Here is a 24,582-nt window from a genome sequence, read left to right as displayed (position 1 = left end):
CGCTGTGCCTGCTGAATACGAGCTACTGCCTGTATCATTGTGCAATTCATCCATAGGACGCATGGTTAATAAATCTTGTATATGCTCTTTTCTTCATGAGCAATGACCTTCACAAACTCGCTGTCCTGTGAAAACAATGCACTGGGACTCCATAACAGCCCTGTTTTCACTTTTAGGAGCAGTTCATATTTCAAAATCACAACTTTTAGAGCACCACGTTGGATCAGGACAGCGACGATATGCGGTCATCCTGCAACCTCGACTGCGCAGCCTCTAAAAAATGTGAACTAAAGTTGTCTGGAAACATGTAGCGCAATCGGATGGCCGAAGCAGAGACATCAAACATCAACACATCTTTATTATAAGAGTGGCATCATGTAGACTTTATTTTCAGGCCTTATTACCAGACAGCATCTAAAGTACCGTGGATAAAAACCAAGAAATAAATAGTGTATAATACTACAGTAGCACATTAAAAAGGAGGCACATAAACATGATACAGCTATAGTTTCCACCATCACGGGGTAGGTATATCAAAGGCTGGGTGTTATAGTCTCTACGCCAGTATCCATGCACATGCATGACAGTTGGTCCGCATGTCCTCTATGTTTGCCTATAGCGATCAGGTCACATCGATTTGGCATATAACTGTTATACATTGTATAATCCACAATGAGCCGTTTCCTTTAACTCATAACACGGATAGCTATCGATAACAACTACTGTTTCGCTTGTTAAAATCAATGTCTTAAAGTATGCCACGGTTTAGAAGAGCTTTGGCCTCACTAAGCAGACACAAAGTCCCACGTAAATGCTCAGCGCTGTTGGCCTGAATCGCACAGACTTAAATAATGTTCCCCCTGTTCAGAAAATAAAGCGGTCCAGCAGCTGAACTGTAAAAGTGGACACGTCCACGTCGATACAGAGCCGTGTTTGTGACAGTATCCCACACGTTCCTTCTCCCCTCTGTAGTTTGAGTCCTCGTGTCGAGCTGGAGTAGAAACGCCAACGGTTCTCTTTGAGTGTGTGAATAGTTATTCTGCTCAGGAAGGAACATGACGCCTTGGTCTCCGAAACCTTTTGAGACGGTGCGACAAAAAAAAAAAAAGAGTCCTGCACTCGCCAGTGGCCTGTTGGTTTTGATGGTGGCACAGGTGGCTCTGCGTCTAGCCGTCCAGAGGGTTTCCCAGGTACACCATGGTGACTTCCGTGTTGCCGTACACTGCAGAGACAGCTGGGAACAGGCAGGCTTTGGGCAGCCCGCGAAACGCTATACCAAGAAACTCAAAACCCCTCTCGAAGGCTAACGTCTTGTCATCCATGTCGAGAATCACTCGTATCCTCTCTCCGATCTGTGGACAAACACAATTCCACATTGCCGGGTTACAAAAAAAGATAAAGACAAAGATATTACCAGCATTGATACTAATTGGGTGAGTTATTCTTGGATTATCTCAAATCTGATGAGGGTACAAACAGATCCTACCTGATATTTTGGCGCATTGTTGCACTGGGGGAAGTTGCCATTGACCTCCCCGTTGTGAAGCAGGTTGTTGTCGACCAGGTTCCAGCCCCAGCTCTGGTCGTCACTGCCCAGCAGGGCCACGTAGCCCTGGCACTGCAAGGACGCCCGCTTGGTGGCGAGGCCGATCACTGCCACGGTGCCAAGAGGGCCTTCCCACCAGATCTCCCAGGCGTGCCTCCCTTCCGAAAAGCCAATCTTGCCCCGGGCACCGTCCGTGCTCTGGGCGATAGGGTTGCGGTGCAGGGTGAAGCCGTTCTTCTTCACGTAAACGTTGCGGGAGCAGTCGTGGGAGCTCAGAGCGTGTTGATAGGCCTTCAGCTGTAGGGAACGATTGGATTGGGAAAGCAGCTATGGTGAACAGCGCTCAGGAGCTCAAAGCTTCTGTACGGTCTCCTTCACTTATTTTTATAAGTATAAGTTATAAGTAATTAGCTGTGGCTGCTATTGTAATTTCAGATACATTAATCAATATCTTCCAATGAAAGACTCGTTTTCAAGTTGTTTTTTGAGTAGCATTGTGATACAACTGGACCAGTGGCCCTTAAACATGCAGTCTATATAGGGACCTCCACAGCTCTTTGAAGAAGTCTAATGTCCCATGGTAAATTAAGAATAATTTCATAACACACATTTACATACAGTCCCATTCAGAAACAGCTCTTTGGCTTCACTTACAGTGGGACAAATATTTCCTTGCACATCGTGCACAGAATTACCCAAAAATAAACAGCAACCCCTCTGAGGCCATGTAATACACCATTACCATTACATAATGACAACAACACACAGTATTTAACCTGTCAAATCCTTACACCAAGCCCCATTTAAGAATCTGCCAATTTAATTCAGTATTTCAGAAAACATTGTATTACTTTGACTTTGTATATGTTTATAAAAGACCGAGCATGAATAGCTATAGTCTTCTTCTGGCATACACTATTATTGTCATGGATATATTCCTGAGGACAGTGAGACACTCAGTGCATCAGCAGGCACGTTACGTGAAGGTGTTTGCGGAGCACAGGTGGCACTAAACGGGCAGATTGTTGAACGGGGTTCGCCATCAATCACGAGTTCTCCCAACAGCGGTATGAAAAGGTAAACCTACTTTCCCTTTGTAGGTGGGCAGGTTGCACAGGATGTCCGAGCGCATAGCTTCATCGCTCAAAGACCGGCTGCAGAGGCTGCGCCACACCTCACTGTTTTCGTCCGCCAGCATGTTGTTCCAATGCCAGCAGACCAACGCGCAACGCATCAAGTCGGTCATCTCCAAATACGAGAAAACATGCTCCAGGACCCTTGCGGGCAGCCTCCCGGCCACCCCTGCGCCTCCTCCGGCTGCAGCAGCGTAGGGAGAGCCGGCGGAGCTGCAACTGGCCGCGGCTGCTGCGCCCTGACAGGAGGAGCCTCCTCCCCCACCGGCCGCTCCGGACATTATACGCCTGATCCTTCCCGACGCCTCCAGTCGACCGAGTAGTTTCACCTCACACCGCAGAAGGATCCCTAATATAAGTTACAGAGCAACATTTTACCTCTACAAATCACATACAGGTCGCAGTAAAACCACAACAGTATGGACCCTGCTCGTCCCAGTGCAATGGCTGAATGGAAGCGATGCGTCAAGGTCCTTGAAGAGTAAACGTACATGTTGTCGTGCTGCCAAAAAAAGAGATGTATTTACATTTTTGTGTAGGTGTTGTTTACATTATTTGTTCAGCACAAATAGGCTAAATCAAGTGATGACAACATGTCAGATGAAGGAAAGCCCTTGACAACATCAACTATTTTTTTTTGCCTTCAAGGACCCCAGGGGGGGACATAATAATGAGCTCACCGAGAATTGCCACAACGTTGCAGCGTTTAGGATATCGGACGTTACATTGTTGCTTTGTCACATTGTAGCAACAGAGTTGCAAAACACACCCACACACACACACGCACACACATCATGAAGGCACATTACTCAACAAGAATGTCATCGCACACGAATGGATCATTTGTATCTGACCTGTTACGTCGTTAAGTCAAATTAATAATCGTGTATAGAAAACTATTTCGATAGAAAAATGCTTTAGTGTGTGTAACGACCAACATAAATAACAAAGAAAAATACACATTACCAAAAGAAAACGGGCTACAGTCCGATAAAGCGGCGTAATATTTTCTCTTCGCCACGTGACTTGACACGGAAGTGACGCGGATGCTCAAAAAGAGTTCAGCGAAAGCATCTGGGAGCAAAACACCAGCTAGCTTAAATACATCTGACATCAGAAGACCAACGGAGGGGACCAGCGGACGATCGTACCCGTTAACGGTGAGTCTTTGCGGGGTGTTTTCCTCCCAGGAGGGTCTGCGTGCTGCCCGGGTTATCCCGTGAGGTCGTTACCGCAGAACACAGCTGTCCGGCTGTCTGTCTCCCTGTGCAATGCGGCCTGTTGACAAGCTGCCCCCCATCTGGCCGCCGTCCGGGGACGGTCGGGTGGATTCGCTCGGCCGGACAGGTGATGAGCGGGTCGGTGTGAACCCCGGCCCCCAACCTGCGATGTGCGAACGTGCTCAGCTAACGACGGGGGGTGTCGTGCAGATGACACGGGCTCGTGGGCTAAGCTAGCTAATGATAACAAAGCCCCGCTACGTTCACCTTTCCGAAATTCTTCTACTTAAAAGAAGGTTGCCATTTTAATTTTATTTGTTGTATTTTATTTGCAAAGCAAACATGTCCAACGTCACATGAAAAAGCCCCTCGTTGGCGCCTCGTAATTGTGGAGGCCTGCTGGAAACGAGATTCCACGCCAACCACCTAGCAGCACGTTGTTGAAATAAAAATAATAGAAAATAATCTCCTCATTGCGTCACACGCATTGTTCATGTCGACTGTGTGCTTTTGGTGGAAAAAAAACAACCGGTGCTAAACAAATTTACTTTAGATTGTGACGTATGTCAATTAGAAAATACGATGCTGGGGATTCGTTTTCGACAGTCGGGTTATATTTAGCTCCGTGGTTTCTGTACAAAGTCAGGTTATAGAATAGATTAAAAAAATTCGGGGGGGGGCTTTGGTTGTCGCATTCTCTCCATAACTACACGAGGCGCTAATAAGCGACTCTCTATAAATAGAGGCGTCCTGATTTTCGGCTTTCCCTTAATATTTAATCGCGTATGGATGCGATGGTTTTCCCTCACGGTTTAAATTGTCCTTGAATCGGCAGACTTGTACAGTGATGTAATGGTTTGCGGTCCACCGCTAGGGGGCAGCGTTTCTATTTTCCCAGTTAATGAGCATCATGTCAAGCGGACGTCGAGACATTCTCTCGTGTAAAGGAATTTAGAAAGTAAAAGTGCTGCAACGCAAATCTGTAAAATTATGAGAATTTGTTTATTTTACTATTTTTTAATTTATGAAATGTTTTAAAATGCATGTGTTCTGGGGAGGATGTTTCAGCTTTTTCTATATGCCGTAAAGCAGGGGTCCCCAACCCCCGGGCCGCGGCCCGGTACCGGTCCGCGGCTTGGTTGGAACCGGGCCGCGGAAAAAAAGTGAATAAATAAAGTTGTAATTTTTTTTTTTTAAATCAGTCGGAAAAATATATTATTTTGAAAAAGGAGCGGATACACCCGTGTGTACGTCTGAGCCGCGTTCAGGAGTCTTAAAGTTCGGATTTATCGCTGCAGGCGAGTCTCACGCGCCGAACCCTCTGCTGGCGGCACATTTCAGTGACAAAGAATCTTAAAACATATTCAACCTGCTCAATGAATTCTGTCACTTCAGGGAAATGACAACTGGTTTCAAGTTGGCCGATAAAGTCGCTGCTGTGTGGGCGAGTGAACAGCGGAATATTCTACATGTTTCAGACGTTGACAGGGTGGAAGAGGCTTTTAAAAGAGTTTGAGCGGTACTCCAACCACAAAAGACCCGACTGCAAAAGAATAGACCTGCAACCCATTTGTAAACAAACCCACCCGGTGAATCGAGCCCGTCCGAGCAGAAGAAAATGTGTTCGAGATGCAAAGGACGGTGGCCTTAAGGGACATTTCACACAACAACTCTGCCGGTGTTCTAATGACAGCGACCAGAACTCGGTTAGGAGCAGCGGACCAAACACACGTCTGTCGCCGTCTCCATGAGCGGCTCGTTGCAGGTCAACAAGCGCACGGCTCACACTCATTCGGCGTAATGATGAGTTGTAGTTTTGGCACTTTATGCCCTTCGTATAATTGTATGATGTCATATTTATTACGTCATTTATATTGCCGGTCCGTGAAAATAGTTTCTGACACGGAACCGGTCCGTGGCTCAAAAAAGGTTGGGGACCGCTGCCGTAAAGTACACTAATACAGATGATTTCTGTAGAAGGGGAGTCGAAATACACACTACACCTTACTGTTTCTTAGTGTTCATACTTAGTTAAGACATGGTGGGGTAAAAAAAACCAACTAGGGTTTTAAAGTGGTGCAGAAGTACTGAGCGCCACTATGTTAAGTTATGCACATTGTGTCAAACACAAATTGGTGGTATTGCAGTTATCCCTGTGTGTGGACTGCGCTTGAAAGGTGAAGAACAATATTGTGACTATGACCTTGCAAGGTCATTTCATGTAAGCCACTGGCAGTACTCAGTTTCCCCCTCACAACAGGATATCATATTCCCAACAGCATTTTTTTCCTTTTTCTTTTAACCATTCTAGTCACTGAGATGTCAAGACAATCATTCTTCACCGTTATCTGTCGGCAGCGTCGCCGGGAATGTCTACATTTCAGCATGCTTTGCTCTGTTTTTACTGCAAAAGATACCGTACAAAGGTTGCTTTTGGAACAGTCTGGTTGGTGGACAGTTGACAAATGATTCTGTGCTACATTCACCCACATGGTATTTGCAACAATTTAGTTTGTTGTTTGGTTGATTTTTTTTTTCTCCCTCCTTTTAAATGCTGTTAAATTCACATTCTCTCTTTTATCGCAGCATCATGAATCCAGTCTACAGCCCTTCAGCTACAGGGATCCCCTTTACCAACACTAAGGGCATGGGCTATCCAGGTAAATCCCTGCGTTAATGTGTAATGCTTCAAGCGTATGTCTTGACTGCAATAAAATCTTCTAAAAATAGGAAATGATTAATTAATTAATTTTGTGTCATGACAGCTGGATTCCCTGTTGGCTATGCAACAGCTGCTCCAGCATACACTCACAACATCTATGCAGGAGCGAACCCGGCCTTCCCCAGCGGTAAGAATGTCTTTGGACTAGTGTGTTTGCACCCTGCATGACATTCGCTCATTTTTTGATTTTACAAGTCGGTGCAAGGCTGTCAACACCTCTTCAGGTGGCATGCCGGTCAGAGTTTCAGTCTGTGGACCTTTTCTTAAGATGCAGTTCGTTTTCCCCAATTTGCTGCATATTTCTTCATCCGCACCCCGCTGAATGAAAGTGACTAAGCCTCGGTGGTCAGCAGGTCAAACTTTAATTGTCTTTCTCCCACCCAGGCTACGCTCCGGGCACTCCTTTCAAAATGTCCTGCTCTCCCAACACTGGGACTGTCCCACCGTACTCCACCTCACCCAACCCCTACGCCGCTGCCATGTACCCGGTCAGGAGCACCTACCCCCAACAGAACCCCTATGCACAGGTAAGTGCATGTATGTTGTTGAAGGGTGACACATTTAAGCTCTTATTCTGGTTGACCCCGAGGACGGAGCAATTATCAAAGGTCCAAACTTCAAGGTCATGACTGGGGTTCTTTGTTTCGATTTCTCTTCCGTCAGGTTTTCACTTAATTTGAATAAAATCCTGTTTGTGTCAATGTTTTGAACTTTGGTCTTCTTGGATCCAGGCACTAATACCGTCACAACAGCAAGGCACTTACTACACACAGCCCCTGTATGCTGCACCGCCTCACATTATCCATCACACTACAGTGGTCCAGCCCAATGGGATGCCTGCCGCCATGTATCAGCAAATGCCTCACCAACGCCACAACAGTATCGCCATGGGGATGGTAGCCGGCACCACCATGGCCATGTCAGCTGGTGAGCATCCGTTTACGATCTTGTATTATTTAACCGGTATCTATGTTTTATAGCGATGCATACATTTGAAGCTGCATCAACTTGTGTTAAGTTTAACAAAATAATTAAACCATATAATATTATGCATGCCCAGTTTGCCTTCGCGGTCTCGATAAATCTTGGCCCTATTCTTTGTTGCGAAAGTATACGTTATATCATACTTGCGCACTGGTGTTCACTCTGTGGCCACTTTTTCTTCCTAGGAACTTTGCTGACAACTCAGTCACCAGCGTCTGTCGCCCCCCACCAAGTCACGATGCCTACATATCGGCATCCTGGCACACCCGGCTACGGCTATGTGCCCCCACAGTGGTGAAGAGAGGGACACGCGAGTATGCTCTTTTGGGATTTGCTGGGCTGTATATCACTGATATGGTTTTCAGATTCTCTACGTGCATTTAACACTTGTTTTGTATGAGCACTGTTTTAAAACCTTCACTTAAAACACACGCAGACGTTAAGTGTATATCTCTACATGTTGTTTTTCTCTGCAGGTCAGGAGATGGTAGATATGCATTCACACTCTACTCCAGTGTTTTTTGCTATTGGTGAAGACCTGCCCCGCCAGTGTCCGCAACCAGTTACTCTTCTTCCAGCATAATGTGAATCTAAAACCCAACTACATAGAAAGAGGCCCATTTGGATAGGAGGGGGTGAAGAATAGGCCCATCCCCATGACCCCTCTCAATGGAATAAGGCTGCATTCCATGTCACACCCCAGCGCCAGCACCTCTACAACCTGCTGCATATCTCACATCAAACAGCGATGCCACAATGCAAATCTTTTTTTTGTGAATTGTCATGCAGGTTTTTATAGCTTAAACTATTAAGTGGTGAAAAGGGAGTTTGGAATAGTTTTTTTTAATTGTTTTTGTTTCTTTTTCATTTGGGGTATACATATGATGTTGAATGCATGTGTATATATATATGAAGTAATGCTAGCGCAATCTACCTGCTGTGACGGATGCAAAATCAACAAGGCACACGTCCAAAGGAACAAAAAGAAAAAAGAAAAGTAATAATCTGCAATGCTGAATCACCAGTGACCATGTCGTACATGTGAAAGAAGAAAAGACAAGAAACGTTTATTCATGCAAAACATACATGCGCAGACCAAACTGTACTCTTTTCACTGCTTTGTGTTTTGGTAATTATTGGAGCTAGTTTTTTTTCTTTTTCTATGTGATGCAGTTCATGCATTTCGTCTTACCATTTTTTTGTATTTTAGGAAAGATGGGACTTTGAGTTTGTGCCTCTGACTGATGGCCACTCCAACACTTAATCATTCAAGTGTTTTATTTTTCCTGCGCTGTCAAAAACCTTTTAGGAAAACAGTCCCACCTATTCCACAAGTGTAAAGCAGCTTTGGGTTCCTGCTTTTTTTTTTTTTTGAGTGATATCAATGTTTTAACTATTCACTTATTTTAGCCGGAAGCATTCTTGGTGGGGAACAAGTAGAGAACGTTTCGGAAACCATTTGCACCCATTTCAGAGTGCAGAGAGTGGATTAGTAGGCCCAGCGAGGTATGTGTGTGTGCGCGTGTGATAGTGTGTGTGTGTGTGTGTGTGTATAAATGAGCATTGAAATATAGAAACCATTCAAAATGGTGCCATCTAGTGAGACATGCCTAGAATATTCAACCTACAACTCACAATAATCAATTTGCTCTTAGGTAGGTCTGAAACACTACATCATTAAATCACGCTAATTGTGGACATGTTAGGAAAACATGATATTGTTAAACTCTTTGTGAATAGCACTACTGAAAGAAGGCACTAATTAAAAACGGTAAAGATATCTGACCTTTTTCATTGCTCGCTGTTTTACCTCAAGGTTCCAGGCTAACTCACCAATATCACTGTTTCAGACATGCTTTTCTATGTTGCCTCAGTCACCTCGGTTAAATAATCTGTTTTGTAAATGTTATTTTTGTGATTTTGGTTCTTGTTTTGTATTCTAAGGAAAGACCAAAAATAAACATATAAGAATAATCGTTGTTTCCCCTTTTATTGTGCCATGTTCTACTTGTGGCCCCTGAACGCCTCACTTGGCACATATCTAGCCCGTACGAATATGAGCGAGACTAGCATGAAAGGTTATTAAAGAACATGTGTTTACACAGTAATTGCACAACCACATTCTCCAAAATTGGTTATAGCTGGCCTGTAATCACGCTGTGAAACGTCGACTACTTTAGATCGACAGCTAATACTTTCTGTACTAACATGAATGTGCTGCTGTAATCCAGCTAGAGCGACTCTATGCTCTCTACTGTATCTACTGATACGACGGAATCAGCTCCGCGTGCTGTACGACATGCATTATGCCCACGTTGTTTACGATGACTTTCTGGGTAATAATACGTTTAAATGGGACAGGATGTGGCCCTGGAGATTTATGAATAGCGGAAGAAGAATGGGGAATAACATACCGGCATGCATTTCGGCGCGGGAAATTGGATTCTTGTTTTGGAGTAGCGCACGTAAGAGTACCATCCAGGGGATGCTCGGACTGGACCAGCCTACAGAAACAAGTTAGTCGAACAGTACTAATATTTTTAACCTACCTTTTTTATGTTTGACGCATTGGTGAACTAGTTGCTCATTTTGAAAGCCGACAGCCGTAACTGACGGCTGTCATGTTGTGTTCAGTCAAGCAAAGTAGTCACGTCGACGCCGTTAATGTTTCGTTATGTCGCCGTGTTTTGTGTTTTGTACCGTGTGTGAGACACTGAGCTCGAGTCCGCAGACACGAGAATGAACGTGTCTTCAGGTTCAGTAAAATGTCACAAGCGAATCAGATTGGACGCTAAGCTAAATTACCTAACAGCTAAAGTTTATAAAGCTATTAGCTAGCGAGCTAACAATTAACATACAAGAGGTACACACAGGGAATGACATGAGGTAAGAACACGGAGGCAACCGTAACATAATGAAGGCTAATGGCCAACATAATGTCAATGTGCAATAGAAACATTCGTAAAAGTTGACCTAAGTTAGCTTCGCCCAGAATGACAGAACTGAAGTAAGGAGCTTGTGGCACACTACTAGCTAGTTAGTATTTACCTTTGAGAAACCAACGTTAACGTACATTAGGTAATTTACGTGACGTCACGAATTATTACAGAACTATGTGGCATACACGACCGTTCAAAAGTTTGGGGTCATCCAGACAATTTCGTGTCATACATGAAAACTCACTTTTATTTATTAAATGAATTGAAAATTGAATAGAAAATATAGTCAAGACATTGACAAGGTTAGAAATAATGATTAATATTTGAAGTATTAATTTTGTTCTTCAAACTTCAAGCTCAAAGGAAGGCCAGTTGTATAGCTTATATCACCAGCATAACTGTTTTCAGCTGTGCTAACATAATTGCACAAGGGTTTTCTAATCAGATATTAGTCTTCTAAGGCGATGAGCAAACACAATGTACCATTAGAACACTGGAGTGATAGTTGATGGAAATGGGCCTCTATACACCTATGGAGATATTTCATTAGAAACCAGACATTTCCACCTAGAATAGTCATTTACCACATTAACAATGTATAGAGTGTATTTGTGATTAATGTTATCTTTATTGAAAAAACAGTGCTGTTCTTTGAAAAATAAAGACATTTCTAAGTGACCCCAAACTTTTGAACGGTAGTGTATGTAACAGTTATATCTCCATGTAAAGTTGACAGGTTGTCGTGCGGGCCGGAGCAGGAGGGCTGGCAGTGAGTGGAGGATGAGCAGCCCAGGACCGAGCAGCGGAACTCCCAACCCAACCGACCCCTTCGACGACCTGTGGAGGCAGCTTCGAGAGAACCACCGTGAAGCCCTTCAAGGTAACTGACCCATGGTGTAATGTCTGTGCTTCATGCAGGTGATCCAGAAGTCAGATTCACAAACTGAATGTGTTTGGGTCTTGCGTGGTGCTTCACACTCTTCAACATTGCACGTGTTGCTGTTTTTAGAACTGGAGGAAAAAGTGAGCAAGTTGAAGAAGGAGCGCTATTTGTGAGTATATTGAGTCTATAAGTTTTATAATATTAACATGATGATGATAAGAACATGAGTATGTTTTACCCTGGCTTTAGAAGCTCTTTTATGAACGGCTGAGTGTAATCTACGTGTCATTGCATTTGTTTTCTTCAGAGATGCTCAGAGTCTTGAGGTGTTTCACTTTCGTACCCAGCAACTCAAGGAGCAAATCAAAACCCTGCAGGATGCCGTCACTCGCCTCGAGATAAGGTAGCTTTATTTCCAACAGGTTCACTTTTACAGATACAATATGTAACAAAGACCAGCAACTTGTTTCACTGTTTCCAGGCTCGGTACAGGAGATTGTGATCGATGTGCCATCTTGCAGGAGAACCTTAAAAGTAACCAGGATCAGAATTTGCATCTCATCGCCAAACTGAGTGAGTTTATTCAAAATTCGTATTATTCCTTTATCATATAGAGAAGTGATGAACTGCAACTCGACACCGAGCAATCCCGGCTGCCGAAGTGGGACACTTCTCAATATCACAATGGCGGTTTGCTGAGACTACATTTATTAAGGCTGTATTTTGGTCAGGCAAGAACATAACCAGGCACTAGAAATGTTAATTACTTTCAAGAATTCATGTGTGAGACTTATAGTTTATTATTATTATCAGGTGAATCCCATTATTTTTCGAGCATGACTTGGACAGGACAGGCAGCAACATATGAAACACATAGTTACAAACAAAAAACACAGAACAGGACAAGTTAAAAGAATAGTGGAACGCAACATAAAAGCCGGGAGAAGTGTTCACATTAAGTTTTCTCATGCTTGTGTATCTAGCATTGCTCTAGAGATGTTGGTTGGTCTAGCATTTTGGTCCAAACTGCAATATTTCAAAACCCGATCGGTGGATTGCCATTAAATGTGTCGATGGTCATAGTGCCTCGAAGATGTATCTTAATGAGTGCATTTTTGGTCAGCCCTTGATTTCTTGTTGCACCAACAGCAAGTTGTATTATTCACTTTGCCTGAGAAAGAGCTTAATATATATTTGGTGGATTGGAACACCATTTTGGACATGCATTCATGCTTCCTAGTGTCTTAATAACTCTGGAAGTACATTATCACTACCTCTAGTGTCACAATTAAGTCAATAATTTAATTGGTACTCCTGTTAAATATGAAATAAATGCAAAACTAAGAGCATTCCCATCAGCGTCAGCTGTACTTTGTTTTGAGTGCTAATGAGCAAATGTTTCTGGTGCCTAAATACAGCCGCGCAGAGCTGCTAGCACTTGATTGCATAGCGACGAGCTTTCATGAGAATCCATGTGACATACGACTATATTATGAGTTTATATTGACGATACTAGTGTACCACATGCTATGGCCACTAGCATGTTGAAGACCATAATGTTATCTATGTGTTTGGTGTTCTTTTCCCCAGGCAATGAAACGGAGAGCCTCGAGGATGAAAACAGAAAACTAAATGCTGAACTGCAAAATATAAAGATATCTCGGTAAGCTCATTGGTCATGATTTGTTATGTTGTGTTCTCTTTGACGTCGTAAAAAGTGTCAAATAAAGTGAATGCATGCCCTTTTCTATATTTTATCAGCTGTTTATACATTTACCTTCTTGTTTTTAATCAGCTTAGAGCCCCAGCAGCCTTCATCCTCGGACCATGAAGAAGGCGTCATCCCAGACTCACCGATCCTGCCAAGCTCGCTGCCTGTTGCAAACAAACTGAGGAAAAGAAAAGATATCAACAAAATTAAGCACGTTCGTTATGCAGAGATGCCTCGAGCAAACAAGTCGCCTTTCAGTGGTCAGTCAGCTTAAAAGAAACATTCAGGCTATTTTTAATGCCGATTTATGTTCTTTGTTCTCTGGTCTTCTTACGTGTGGTTTTGTTTCTAAAGTACTGGATAAGGAGCCTGTTGATGCTACAAAGAATCCCGGAAGAGCACAAGTGCTTGTACCCAACACATGTGAATTGGACACATCCCAAATCTCAAGTATGACTTCATCCCCTGCTTTCTTAATACATCATCATTATTTCATGAACATGAAATGGGAAAAATGGAAGAGGACAGGAATTGGAAACTATATTTATTTCCTTCTCTTTAGGACTTGTCTGTTTATCGAAGTCCGAGTTGAACACTGGGCAATATTTATCTACACACACGCACACCCATCATATCAGCTAATTCCCACGGTGGGGCTGCATAGAAAGAGGCGTTGCTGCAGATTCAATCTAAAGTCTGAAGCCCTCTACTTGGAGTACAATGAAAACTCATCTCCTAGTTATCTGTCTGATATGAAGCAGCATAGATTGGCAGGAATTGTAGACATGAGTTTTTAGACTGCAATCTAGTGGGAATTCTGGGAATTGAAATTTTAAGAAGATAGAATTGTTCCGATGAGATGTGTGAAGGTGTTTCTGGGTCTCTGTCTCTATTCAGATGACGTGAATCTGAACCTCGAAGAAGCGGTTGCAGAAACCTGCGGCCTCGAACTTATAGACAAGCCTCACATGGTAGGAAGGCTTCGTACTGTTGGGAAGTCTGTGTAAAACCGATTGTGTGTGAACTTATTATTATATATTTGCATTGATTCTGGAATGTTTTCATTACTCATTTGCAGAAAACTGCAAAAAAACTTAGGTGATCCTTTTGTAAAAGTATCTTTTTTGCACACATTGTAATTGGTCCAGTGCTTTTGTTTACAACCCAATAACTGCAAAACTCCTATCAATCCCATCCACATCAGCTGTTCTCTTTTAATTGCAATTAGCAAATGGTAAAATCCAAGTGCTTAATGTACATGGCAAGCTCATTAGATTAATTTCCTTTAAAAAAAATCTTTTCTCAGAAACCTGAGAAAACTGCAGGCCAGCAGAGCAGGAAGCTTGGCTTTGGTTTGAAGTAAGGATGAAAAACATTGGTTATGTTGGACAGTATCATTCGTTATCATTTCAGACTTATGCAACTTTGCCTCATCAAAAGGACACTGTGGCAGACCAATGCATGCTGCTAATCCCCACCCCTCAACCCCCCCATTACTTGTTTCAATTGACTTTTAGTCTTTTAGATTTCAAACAACAGCACAGTAACACCATGCTCCCATTCCTGCCATGAAAAAAAGCATTCCAATAACACACTCCTATTTGTTTTCCCTCCTTAAGACCTCACCGCTCATCCCTTCGATGCACCATGTTCCGGAGTCCAGAGAAGACCACAGGAAAGTCCCCATCACTTCTCCAAAGTGTCAAACGGTTTTCAGAGGATGGAGCCAATATCAAAGCAAAACGGATAAAGGAGGAGAGTGAGCCAGAGGCCCGAGAGGAGGACAAACAAGGAATCCAGGAAGGGAAGGACAAACCGAAGGAAGGCAAAGAAATACAAGCTGAACTGATCAAAGGAAGCTCCATGCCTTTAAGCCATCAAAGCTGGAAGAAGTGTCGGGTGGACAGCAAGGTAAGAGATGTGTTCCAAAGGCCTGTCTGAAAGTGTGTGTTGGGTAAAGCAGCATGTCCAATATATATTTCAGACCCAGTACAGTTTCCTGGCTTCCATATAGCCATATTTTGATCGACCATTTTTTAAAGACACTTACATCTATAGAAGTGTCTATAATATATAACAGGGTTTGTACTGTCATGGAAAACATGAAAGTCATGGGATTTTAAAATGGTTATTTCCAGGCCTGGAAAAGTCCTTTATATAAAAGTAATCCTAAAGTTTCTGGAAAAGTCATGGAAATTTGTTATAATCACATGTTCATTTACGCGGAGTTTAAAATAATTGATGTTTTTTTTAAAGAGACGCTCGAAATATAAGTCGGCGTACGCTCTCAATACGCAAAATGTTCGAAATTGTTCATGTGTATACCGAGATTTCAGTTTGGTCATGGAAATTTGGTTTAAAGTCATGGAAAAGCATTGGTCAACATGTGTAAGAACCCTGTTCCTGGTGGGAGGAGCTACCACGAGGGCATGGGCGACTGTGTCAGAAACTCCCTCTCGACTTCAAGGAAAAAATTACAAACTTCAGCGAATTCCCTCAAAGAAGGATGGCAGAAAATTCCATTGGACCAGACGACATCATAAATATGGATGAAGTAGCTTTGACGTTTGACCGACCTCTCACCAGGGCTGGTAACTACAAAGGTGAATCGTCCGTCACACTGACAACAACTGGCCATGAGAGAACGCATTTCACTGCATCCGGACTAAAGCTTCCACCCATGGTGATTTTTAAGCGGATGACGATGGCAAAAGAAAAATTCCCGAAAGGAATCGCCGTGAAACTGAACAAGAAAGGGTGGACGATAGAAAGCATAATGAAGGAATGGCTGAATGAATGCTGCGGGAAGCGTGTCACAGAAACAAGGCGTTGCTTGTTTTGGACCGCATGAGGGCTCATCCAACAGATTCTGTGAAAGCCGCCATCAAGACAACAAACTGCATTCCAGCTGTGATTCCTGGGGGCACAACAAAGTATATGCAGCCCCCCGACATTCGTGCGAACCGTTCATTTAAGGCGGCACTCAGAGTTCAGTGGGAGGCTTGGATGACGAGCGGCGAGAAACCCTTTTACAAAAACTGGCCGCATGCGAAGAGCAACTTTTTCTCGAGTCTGCCAGTGGATCCTAACGGCGTCGAGCAGCGTCGAAGAATCCAGCATCACCAACGGGTTCTGAACGGCTGGACAGCGCAAGCTCAAGGGCGGATGGCCTCGGGAGGAAAGTGGCATTGAGAGCGCAAACAAAAGACCGAGTGCAACGAAGCGATTCTCAGGCTGTTTAATTCCGACACTGAAGAAGAGGACATCAGTGGTTTTAGTGCACAGGAGGACGATGGCGAGAGTGATCAATGATTTTTGCCGGTAGGTTCTTATATTTTCGCCCAGAAAACGTGTGCTGTTCAATTCCGATACTGAAGAAAACAACTTTAGGACTGTTAAAAGCACTGTTCTGAAAAAAGGCATTTGCAGTACGTGTGTAGTTGTGGATTTTAACCGGCATTTATTTAATTAAAGGTTTGATAAAATCTTGCCTGTAACATCTTGTTGCGTTCATTTCTCATGTTTCAACGAGGACACCTTATAGACAAGTGCAGGTTATTAATGTACAATTTATTTTTTTAATTTAAAAAAATTAGCAGGTTTTGGCCTATTAAGGTGCGCTCTATAGTCCGGTATAAAGTCATGGCAATCCATTGGTCAAAATGTGTATGAACCCTGATAGAAGCATGGTGTCTCGGCTTGAATTCCTCCGTATGGTTTTAAAATGGAATTTTGATTCTTTTAACAGGATCAGTTGACACCGAGCGTGACCTGCAGCCTCAAGCCAAACGGGTCCTCTCCCAGTCCTGCCTTCAAGAAGCCACATGTTCAAGACAAAGCAAACAGGGACAGTGTTGGGAAGAGAAGAAGTCCCCAGCAGGACCTGAATGCCTCTGAAGGACATGAAGGTGGGTTTTCTGTCCTGTTGCTGTGTGGTTTCATGCATCCCTTTTTTTTATTCCTAAATTGTAGGCTGAATGTTGTCGAATCTCAAGTATTCCCTTAGAATCGGTCGACTTGAATGTGAGCACACTAACTCTGCTTTCCCAGCAGGAAGGAGGGTCAAAGTGGCGCCCTCGTGGAGCATTGACCCTGCGCTCGCCCTGTCCATGTACGACAGTGAGCGGAGAGGAGACGAGGTAAGGTCACATGGGCCTTGTTTTAGCTATATATACAGTAGATGGATATATCGTGCTGAACAAAACTGAAAGTTTCTCTCCTCTGTCTATGACCTAAAGAAATACTTCTCCATAAAATGACCATTTGTATAATTAGTCACCCAATGTTAGCGATTACTTTTTGACTTGTTTAATTTGGGAGTGCACACTTTTGGGTGTGTTCATATGGATCACTGATTCTTGAGATAAGGGACATTACATGTCCTCCACTGAAATGCAAAGATTGGCTTAAAAATCCAGATATAAATTAATTGAAATAGACTTTAATAGCTCAACATGAAATACTTAACTACCCCAATGTACTTAGTTTTGTCTATATTTAGATATTTTCATAGCAATTTGACCAAGTGCAAGCATTGCCCTAGAAAGTACATGCAAATGAACATGTCCTCTGCAAGAGGTCACAGGTTCTAATTGCAAAGAAAAGTCCTTAAAAATGTAATAAATACATAAATATCAATATGAATTGCGTGGCTTTATAAAATGTAACCGAATACATAAAGCAAAATACCCATCAAATTATACGTTAAAAATTGCCGCTCAAAGTAGTGTCCTCAGTTCATGTCAACTCCGTCAGAATTTTTACAAATTAAAAAGATCTGGCATATTATGGTCTGAACTATAACCCTGAGGACCCCTTGTACATGCTTCTTCTCTTGATGGATGCAGCAGTACAGCACATGGTCTCGTAAGTTTAACATTTATATTTATTTTTAGCAAACTAAGTTGATATAACTGTCGTCACAGGTTTTGTATGTGAACTTTTTTTCCAACGGCGTTTTTCCTCAACTGTGTAAAATAATAAAAAGTGGAATACAATGTTTTTTTATCACTTAACTAGGAGTAGGCACACTATTATTAGATATTTAAATACTTAAAAGTGTCACTGAATCATTAAAATTAAAATTAAATGATTTCTAATGCATCAGACGGAGTTGACAAATGTCAACACACAAATTGGATAAATGTCATTCTTTATAAAAAAGTGATTTAATAAAAAAACTTGTTCCGTTACAGGGTTTGTTAGGTCAGACCTGTGTTTATGAGAAAATCAATTCCAAATGAATGTGCTGCCCATTTTAGTTTTTTAGGTTTCAAAAGTAGTTGTGTCCCTTATCTCAAGAATCAGTGGGATATATTGGATGAAAAGTGTCTCCTACACTCGGCTGTTTATCTGTATCGCTGTTTCTATCTTAGGAAGACGAAGAGGAGTGTCATGGTGAATTACTAGATTCCGACCGCACTTGGGTCAGTCACAGTCTCCTCCAGTGTCGGGGAGAAAATGCCCAAAGGGACAACAGTGTGTCAGGTGAATATCAACAACTTCAGGATGAATAACTTCCTGAAATATTTAGATTGACAGTGTTGTCATACACCAGCTGAAAGGTCTTGCGTCTCTCATGCGGCTGCCCTTCCAGGACTCGGGGAGAAGGCCAACGACAGCTTGGATATGATGTTTGACGCGACGGCTCACGGGGAGTACAAGTCTTACAACAACTCCCACTTAGGCCAGAGCCAGCTGAGTGGTGGAGGAGATCAAGAAGGAGAAGATGGAGATGGGGACGACGGTAGGCTTTATAGATTGAGCTTATCTGATTGTCATCGCCAGTATTTCTGGGTTTGACATTGGATTTTTGTTGTAGAATTTAACTTGTGCTCATGTCCTCATGTTAATCTCAAGATCCTCATGAAAACACGATGAGCGAAGGTTACGGGCACAAAGCGAGGTAAGAAACACGCCTCAGTCGGCAGCTTTTCATTGACGTTTTTGGAGGGGATCTGTGTCGTCTTTTGGGATATTTTATGCAGGAGAATCAAGCAAAAATCTCTTCAGTTTTACAAACCGTCAATATTGCTTCAATCTAAATGTTCTCCGTTTGGATTAGACGTCCAACATTTGCACATATGGCTGTGATTCGCAAGAAAGACGAGAGACAGAAACTGAAGGCCACGACCTGCAAGGAATGTGAAATTGTAAGTATTATCGTCATAAAGCCGAGAAACGTGACATGTTTCATCGCTGATCCTGTTTTTAATTATGTTTACTTCTAGTATTACGCCCATCTCCCAGAAGAGGCAAAGCAGAAAAAGTTGTCCGCGTGCTCGAGGCACCGGTATCTATACGTTCCTCCTTGCACTCCGGAAAACTTCTGGGAAGTTGGATTCCCGTCAACTCAGACGTGCATTGAAAGAGGTAACGAGCCCACCGTTACCTTTTAGTTAAAGCATCCATTAAACGTGGTTGGTAAAGCATGAGCAGAACATTTGAACACTTTGCCATGTTCAGGAATCATTTAACCGTCCTCTTCACAGCATCCCGTCATGAGGTCAAATCCATACAGAGACTGAGATGTGGTTTCCTCGTAGGTTATGTCCGGGAAGAGGAGAATCCTCAGGCTCGCACTCGGAGAAGACAACCCTTCAATGCTTTATTCTCCCCCAAGCAAAACCAGCAGCAGAGCTAAACGGGAAGGAGCGCGTTGATGCGAGTCCAGGGACACGAGTTCCATGAGCAGCAGGCCGTCCTGCGTTGGAACTGCACCACGAAGCATTACAGTGACCTTATGAAGAATGTGGCCCGTCGTAAAGTTTGTGTTTTCAGTCTACACTGTCGATGTTCTGTATTTATGTATCGACTGTTTGACTGGTTTGTGTTGAGGTGAGATTTACTACATTGTGAGTGTGCTTGTAAATAAATAAAACAATACCATGTCTGCTGCAGCGCTTCATTCAGGGGGCTTTTAATGAGATGACGTGTGTCAGTGTGTTCACAAATCTCGTTTTATTTGATCAGATTGTCGACGCGTTGATGAGAAAAATAATGTACAAAAAAATAAAATACATGCTCTCGGTTAAAAAAAGAAGAAAAGTTGAGAGCGTAAGCTGTGGGTTGATCCGGGACAGCTGCGGTCATCTCGTCCCGAACTGAGAGTCTCTCTGAGAGAACACCAGCAGGGCCTCGCCGACGTGACTGATGACCACACTGCAAAAGAGCGGGCAGGAATCATTAATGGTTTGATGATAACCAGTCGACACATGCCAGTACCTGGTGGAGGTGATGCGCTTACCAAATAAGAGATGACGTGTTGATGTCTATGTCGAAGAAGAATGGGGAGAGGGACACGGTGGTGATCTGGAAGGAAGGAGTGAAATGAGCTGAAACCAGCATCACACTGATTCACTCCTTTGTGTGAATGATGATGATGATGTGTTGGACACAGTGCACCGGTCCAATAATTCAACCATAAAACAATATGATATATGACCACCTTAGACAAGAAGATCCAGACCCCAAAGTGCTCCAGGGACAATCCACTTTTTAGTTTGACTGTCGCCAGCAGCAACAAAAAACCCAGCAGTGCACTGAAACGAGACGCGGGGGAGTTATCATGCTGAACACCGGCAATGTGTTTTATGTTGCTCTACGCCTGTGGACCTCCACATTATAAATAGATACATTTGTATATATTTTACTGATATCCCACAATGCTCCACATGCGCAGTCTGAAATGTCAACAGCTACCTAAAGCAAGTTATATTTGGACACTCATGTATACTAATCTACGTTAACCTTGAGGGTTGTTTGGCACAGCCAATGTTCATCGTGACGACTGTTCAGCTCTGAAGAAAAGAAAAACATCACGTGTGTCCGTGGACTGGAATATCTCACCTGGCACAGCAACCACAGTGAAACGTGTGGGACTGGAGGGAGGGGAACTCCAAGGCCCCCATGAGGTCACCTGGAGCGGGACAAGGATCTGTTCACGGGTACCGATGTGGATCGCAACTTTCATCGCCACAGGAAATATGCTCGGGGTCATTCGTACCTGTCGGATGAGCTGCAACGGCCAGCAGCAGCACGCTGCGGCGAGAAGAAGCTCAGATTAGTACGTCTGGGCATACGGTTGCTCATTTGGGGCTCCAGGGAAGGCGATATAAACGTGCACAGACCATCGAAGTATTTCATCTAAATGGTTTCGAGATGCCGGTGTTGTAAAGCTCCCTGAAAAGGCTTTTTGTGTTCCTCAAATGAAAGGAGCGTGACATGAACGCAGGTGTACGCCCATTGAGAAGGAATTAACTATTGTTTGTTCATCTCCATCTTTGCGTGACGACGTATTTATGACTCTTACCTGAACGAGTAGTTGATGCAATGCTTCTCGAGGTCACTGCAGTGGAAAGAAAACGTCACACAAAGAGTGTCCTCAGTGAGCTGTTTAAGAAAGTGTAAACAAGTGCACAACGTCCTCATTCGGTTTAATCAGAGAAGTGGATTTACAAGTTTAAGCTAAAAATAAACATTTTGTGTTAGATGAGGAACGTGAGCACAAATAAAAAAACACTTTCAAGCAAAGAGTTTATGAGACATTGTGCTTCCACTTACCTCAAATTAGTAGATTTGTGGTGACCCTGAAAGGCCCTGTATGCACCTGAAAGAGTACGCCACATCGTTACTGATGACCACGCTTTAATTATCTACGGTGTCTCTCGAGGCTCAAACCTTGAGCTGCTGTTAACTCTCACTGTGCCACTCCTGAGCTATTAGAAGGCATCTGTGTGTGTTCTGAGACCTACCCACACAGAGCAGGTGACCCACAGCCCAGAGGTAACCGCTGTAGTCAAACTGCGGAGCGAGAAAACATGTACAAATGAGTAGATTGTAGATTCAGTGTAACATTGATGGCGTCGTAATAAGGAATTCCCCATGTGGTGATGATGAATTATTACCTGAGGGTCGTGAAAGGGGAGGATGATGGCCGAGAGCAGCATCAAGCAGATGCTATGAGAGGAAACATATTTAAAGACGCAGTCACGTGAAAGGGAATATTTCATCTTTGAGTTTTGTATTTTTTAAACATTATTATTGCTAGAAAAGTGCTTTTACAGGTTTATTTGTCCACTTTATCATTGTTGTTCCCATGACACAATCATGCTCCTTTCATGGGAAAACTCAAATGCATTGTATTCCCTTTGTTTTATCCCAGCTCATGCAACCTTTATTGGTTTAACGCTTACAGTACAACTTCTCAGGTGACGGAAAAACGTGAAAAACACAAACCTGATTATTTTCAGCCATTGTGTCTTCTGTCAATTAAAAAGAGATCAAAGCATATTTTACAGAGGGAGATGTATCATAGCAATACAATATGAGTATTTGGCAAAGGTCATAAAGCAGTCTCCTTTAGGCTCCAAAAAAAACAAGGGAGTAAATATATATCTTCATATATAAATATATATATATATATAATGAATGTATATATATATAATGTAATTGGAAAATGAATGTATATATATATTTATTTATACATATATACCTTTATACATATACATTTAAATATATCTTTAAATACATATTTTTTTCTATATACATAGGAGGCAGTACAGTCACTTACCTCTCTGTTGACAACCTTTAAGATGATATAACTAACAACATGTGAGGAATTCTGAAGAGTGAAGAAAAAAGGAATGTCCTACAGGAAAAGAAAAACATTTTTAGAAACAGTCCAACAGTAAATGCGGAGCATGGCAACAACCTACTAGATTATTTAGAATGAGTGAGAATGACGTACCATGCGCGATAAAGCCCTGGAACCGGCATATATGTTTCCCACAAAGAGGAGGGAGCCTGGAAGCCAGGAGAGAGCTGCTGACCTGGAACACAGCATGTCAAACTAAGTGCTTCATCATCTTCTGGGCAGCCACTGCAAATACAGTATTGTTACTACAAGTATTGTTACTACAAGTATTGTTACTACAGTAGTACATAAATATTACCTGGAGATGCGGCTCATTTCTACCCATCCAAACTTCCCAAAGAGTAGAAGCAGGACCGCCCCGATAAGTGTCTGCCATCTGGAAATATGCAGGCCATTTTAATCGAGATGCAACTTAATTGTGATTTAAATGTATATGTGTGTGTATACAGCATCAATAAATGTATGTGTGTGTATATATAGCATCAATCAATGTATATGTGTGTATATATAGCATCAATTAATGTATGTGTGTGTATATATAGCATCAATCAATGTATATGTGTGTATATATAGCATCAAACAACTATTTTTCAATTATTAATTACAAATATATATATTGAATTAATGAAAAATAGCTGTTTGATGCTGTATTAATGTCGTACAGGGAACTTCTTTTTTTTAACAATACAAATTATACAGCATGGACCTCGCTACTCACCCTTGAAATAAGGTTGGAAAGGTGAATTTCAACACTGACAGAACAAACTGAAAAAAAGAGAAATACATATATATTTCAGGTCATGGGCTTATCACAAGCAAGCAAGTGTGGTCAGTTGTATATTTTGTCTTGGTTCAAGTAAATACTCCTACTGGCACCAAAACCCTAAAAAAGATCTTTCAATTCAGTGTGTCCATTAGTATGTATAAAGGCACTTATTTGGTATACTACAGGTCTCTGTATATTGTCATGGGTGGGATTCACTCTTCAATTCGGCATATTGCACATCTGTCAACATGTCATTTATTACTATTATATAAACATTATTATTTCCGTTTGACAACGTTGAGGTTGAGGATGTACGCGTTAATAGTTAGTTGCTTTGATAGTTCAACTTCATGCTTGATGAGTACCAGCAGTTAACTTTACGAGAGATGATGTACCTTTACTTGAAGTTAACACCAAACTCGACTCACCTTATTCGTGAAATATGACACAACGAATATAAAACTGAAAGCGAGGCCAGTGATGTATCTTCTCCACTGCATGTTGACCTCCGACACACTGCAGCAGGGACATGATTCCTAACAAGACATATCGCTGAACTAATTCGCGAACTGTCTCAAACTAGAGACATTTCAAGATCGGAAACTTTCCTCACTGTGTTGACGCGTCAAGACCTTGTGAGACAAAGATCGTCTATGTGTGGGAGGGGTTGTTCACTTGCACAAATCTGCGTCACGCTGCTTCATGAAGGCGTCTTTTTGAGTTTTTCTGCAGGGTCATCGCCAATTCAAAATGTACTTAAATATATACGAAATAAAACAAAGCTTGATCAATTAGGTTTGAGCATTGTTTCGTGAAAATATGTATCAGCATTTATTATATATTATTTTATATAACTGAATGAAATTATACTTACCAACTATATTTCTATAGTAAATGTCATACATTAACATACATAAAGTAAACTACATTTTAAAATATAAAGACAGGAAATAACACAATAATTGAAAACAATTTTAATTAAAAGTGTTCTCCTGAATATTTTATATGTTTAGCCTGTAGTGT

The 24,582-nt window shown here is 42.3% G+C and overlaps 4 protein-coding genes across 7 annotated transcripts; 2 read left to right on the top strand and 2 right to left on the bottom strand.

Annotated features, from left to right (window-relative positions):
* Positions 1-341: 341 nt before the first annotated feature.
* Positions 342-6,479, bottom strand: fbxo45 (F-box protein 45). 2 transcript variants are annotated; one of them, XM_056434171.1, is made up of 4 exons: positions 3,831-6,479; positions 2,634-3,028; positions 1,487-1,843; positions 342-1,352 (listed from the first exon to the last, which is right to left on the bottom strand). In XM_056434171.1, the coding sequence occupies exons 2-4, from the start codon at positions 2,958-2,960 to the stop codon at positions 1,167-1,169; spliced, it is 870 nt and encodes a 289-aa protein (XP_056290146.1). In that variant the 5' UTR covers positions 2,961-3,028; positions 3,831-6,479; the 3' UTR covers positions 342-1,166. The 2 variants fall into 2 exon arrangements, with proteins under 2 accessions (XP_056290146.1, XP_056290145.1); XM_056434170.1 differs by lacking the exon at positions 3,831-6,479 and adding an exon at positions 3,646-3,793.
* Positions 3,750-9,580, top strand: fam168b (family with sequence similarity 168 member B). The gene is made up of 7 exons (XM_056434173.1): positions 3,750-3,839; positions 6,486-6,559; positions 6,665-6,748; positions 7,006-7,148; positions 7,353-7,548; positions 7,791-7,919; positions 8,082-9,580. Exons 2-6 carry the CDS (start codon positions 6,490-6,492, stop codon positions 7,901-7,903), a joined length of 606 nt encoding a protein of 201 aa, XP_056290148.1. The 5' UTR covers positions 3,750-3,839; positions 6,486-6,489; the 3' UTR covers positions 7,904-7,919; positions 8,082-9,580.
* Positions 9,581-10,021: 441 nt separating this feature from the next.
* rbbp8 (retinoblastoma binding protein 8) lies at positions 10,022-20,030 on the top strand. 3 transcript variants are annotated; one of them, XM_056434500.1, is made up of 19 exons: positions 10,022-10,121; positions 11,274-11,424; positions 11,554-11,596; positions 11,735-11,830; positions 11,909-12,000; positions 13,018-13,090; positions 13,223-13,398; positions 13,493-13,588; positions 14,036-14,109; positions 14,445-14,497; positions 14,758-15,049; positions 16,887-17,046; positions 17,192-17,277; positions 18,514-18,625; positions 18,696-18,884; positions 18,998-19,043; positions 19,203-19,290; positions 19,369-19,510; positions 19,684-20,030. In XM_056434500.1, the coding sequence occupies exons 2-19, from the start codon at positions 11,325-11,327 to the stop codon at positions 19,779-19,781; spliced, it is 2,016 nt and encodes a 671-aa protein (XP_056290475.1). In that variant the 5' UTR covers positions 10,022-10,121; positions 11,274-11,324; the 3' UTR covers positions 19,782-20,030. The 3 variants fall into 3 exon arrangements, with proteins under 3 accessions (XP_056290475.1, XP_056290474.1, XP_056290476.1); XM_056434499.1 differs by having other exon boundaries at positions 17,189-17,277; XM_056434501.1 differs by having other exon boundaries at positions 10,023-10,121; positions 17,189-17,277; positions 18,735-18,884.
* Positions 20,029-24,161, bottom strand: LOC130206503 (transmembrane protein 241). Its single transcript, XM_056434502.1, has 15 exons — positions 23,988-24,161; positions 23,512-23,558; positions 23,092-23,169; positions 22,887-22,968; positions 22,710-22,787; positions 22,376-22,401; positions 22,045-22,096; positions 21,892-21,940; positions 21,701-21,746; positions 21,450-21,485; positions 21,144-21,178; positions 20,987-21,056; positions 20,586-20,679; positions 20,385-20,449; positions 20,029-20,299 (listed from the first exon to the last, which is right to left on the bottom strand). The coding sequence occupies exons 1-15, from the start codon at positions 24,057-24,059 to the stop codon at positions 20,227-20,229; spliced, it is 903 nt and encodes a 300-aa protein (XP_056290477.1). The 5' UTR covers positions 24,060-24,161; the 3' UTR covers positions 20,029-20,226.
* Positions 24,162-24,582: the final 421 nt, after the last annotated feature.

Source organism: Pseudoliparis swirei, chromosome 16 (genome assembly GCF_029220125.1).
Source record: "Pseudoliparis swirei isolate HS2019 ecotype Mariana Trench chromosome 16, NWPU_hadal_v1, whole genome shotgun sequence".
In the NCBI taxonomy this organism is placed as follows: domain Eukaryota; kingdom Metazoa; phylum Chordata; class Actinopteri; order Perciformes; family Liparidae; genus Pseudoliparis; species Pseudoliparis swirei.
The sequence above is the reverse complement of the archived record's forward strand: the minus strand, read 5'-3'. Positions and strand labels throughout refer to the sequence as shown.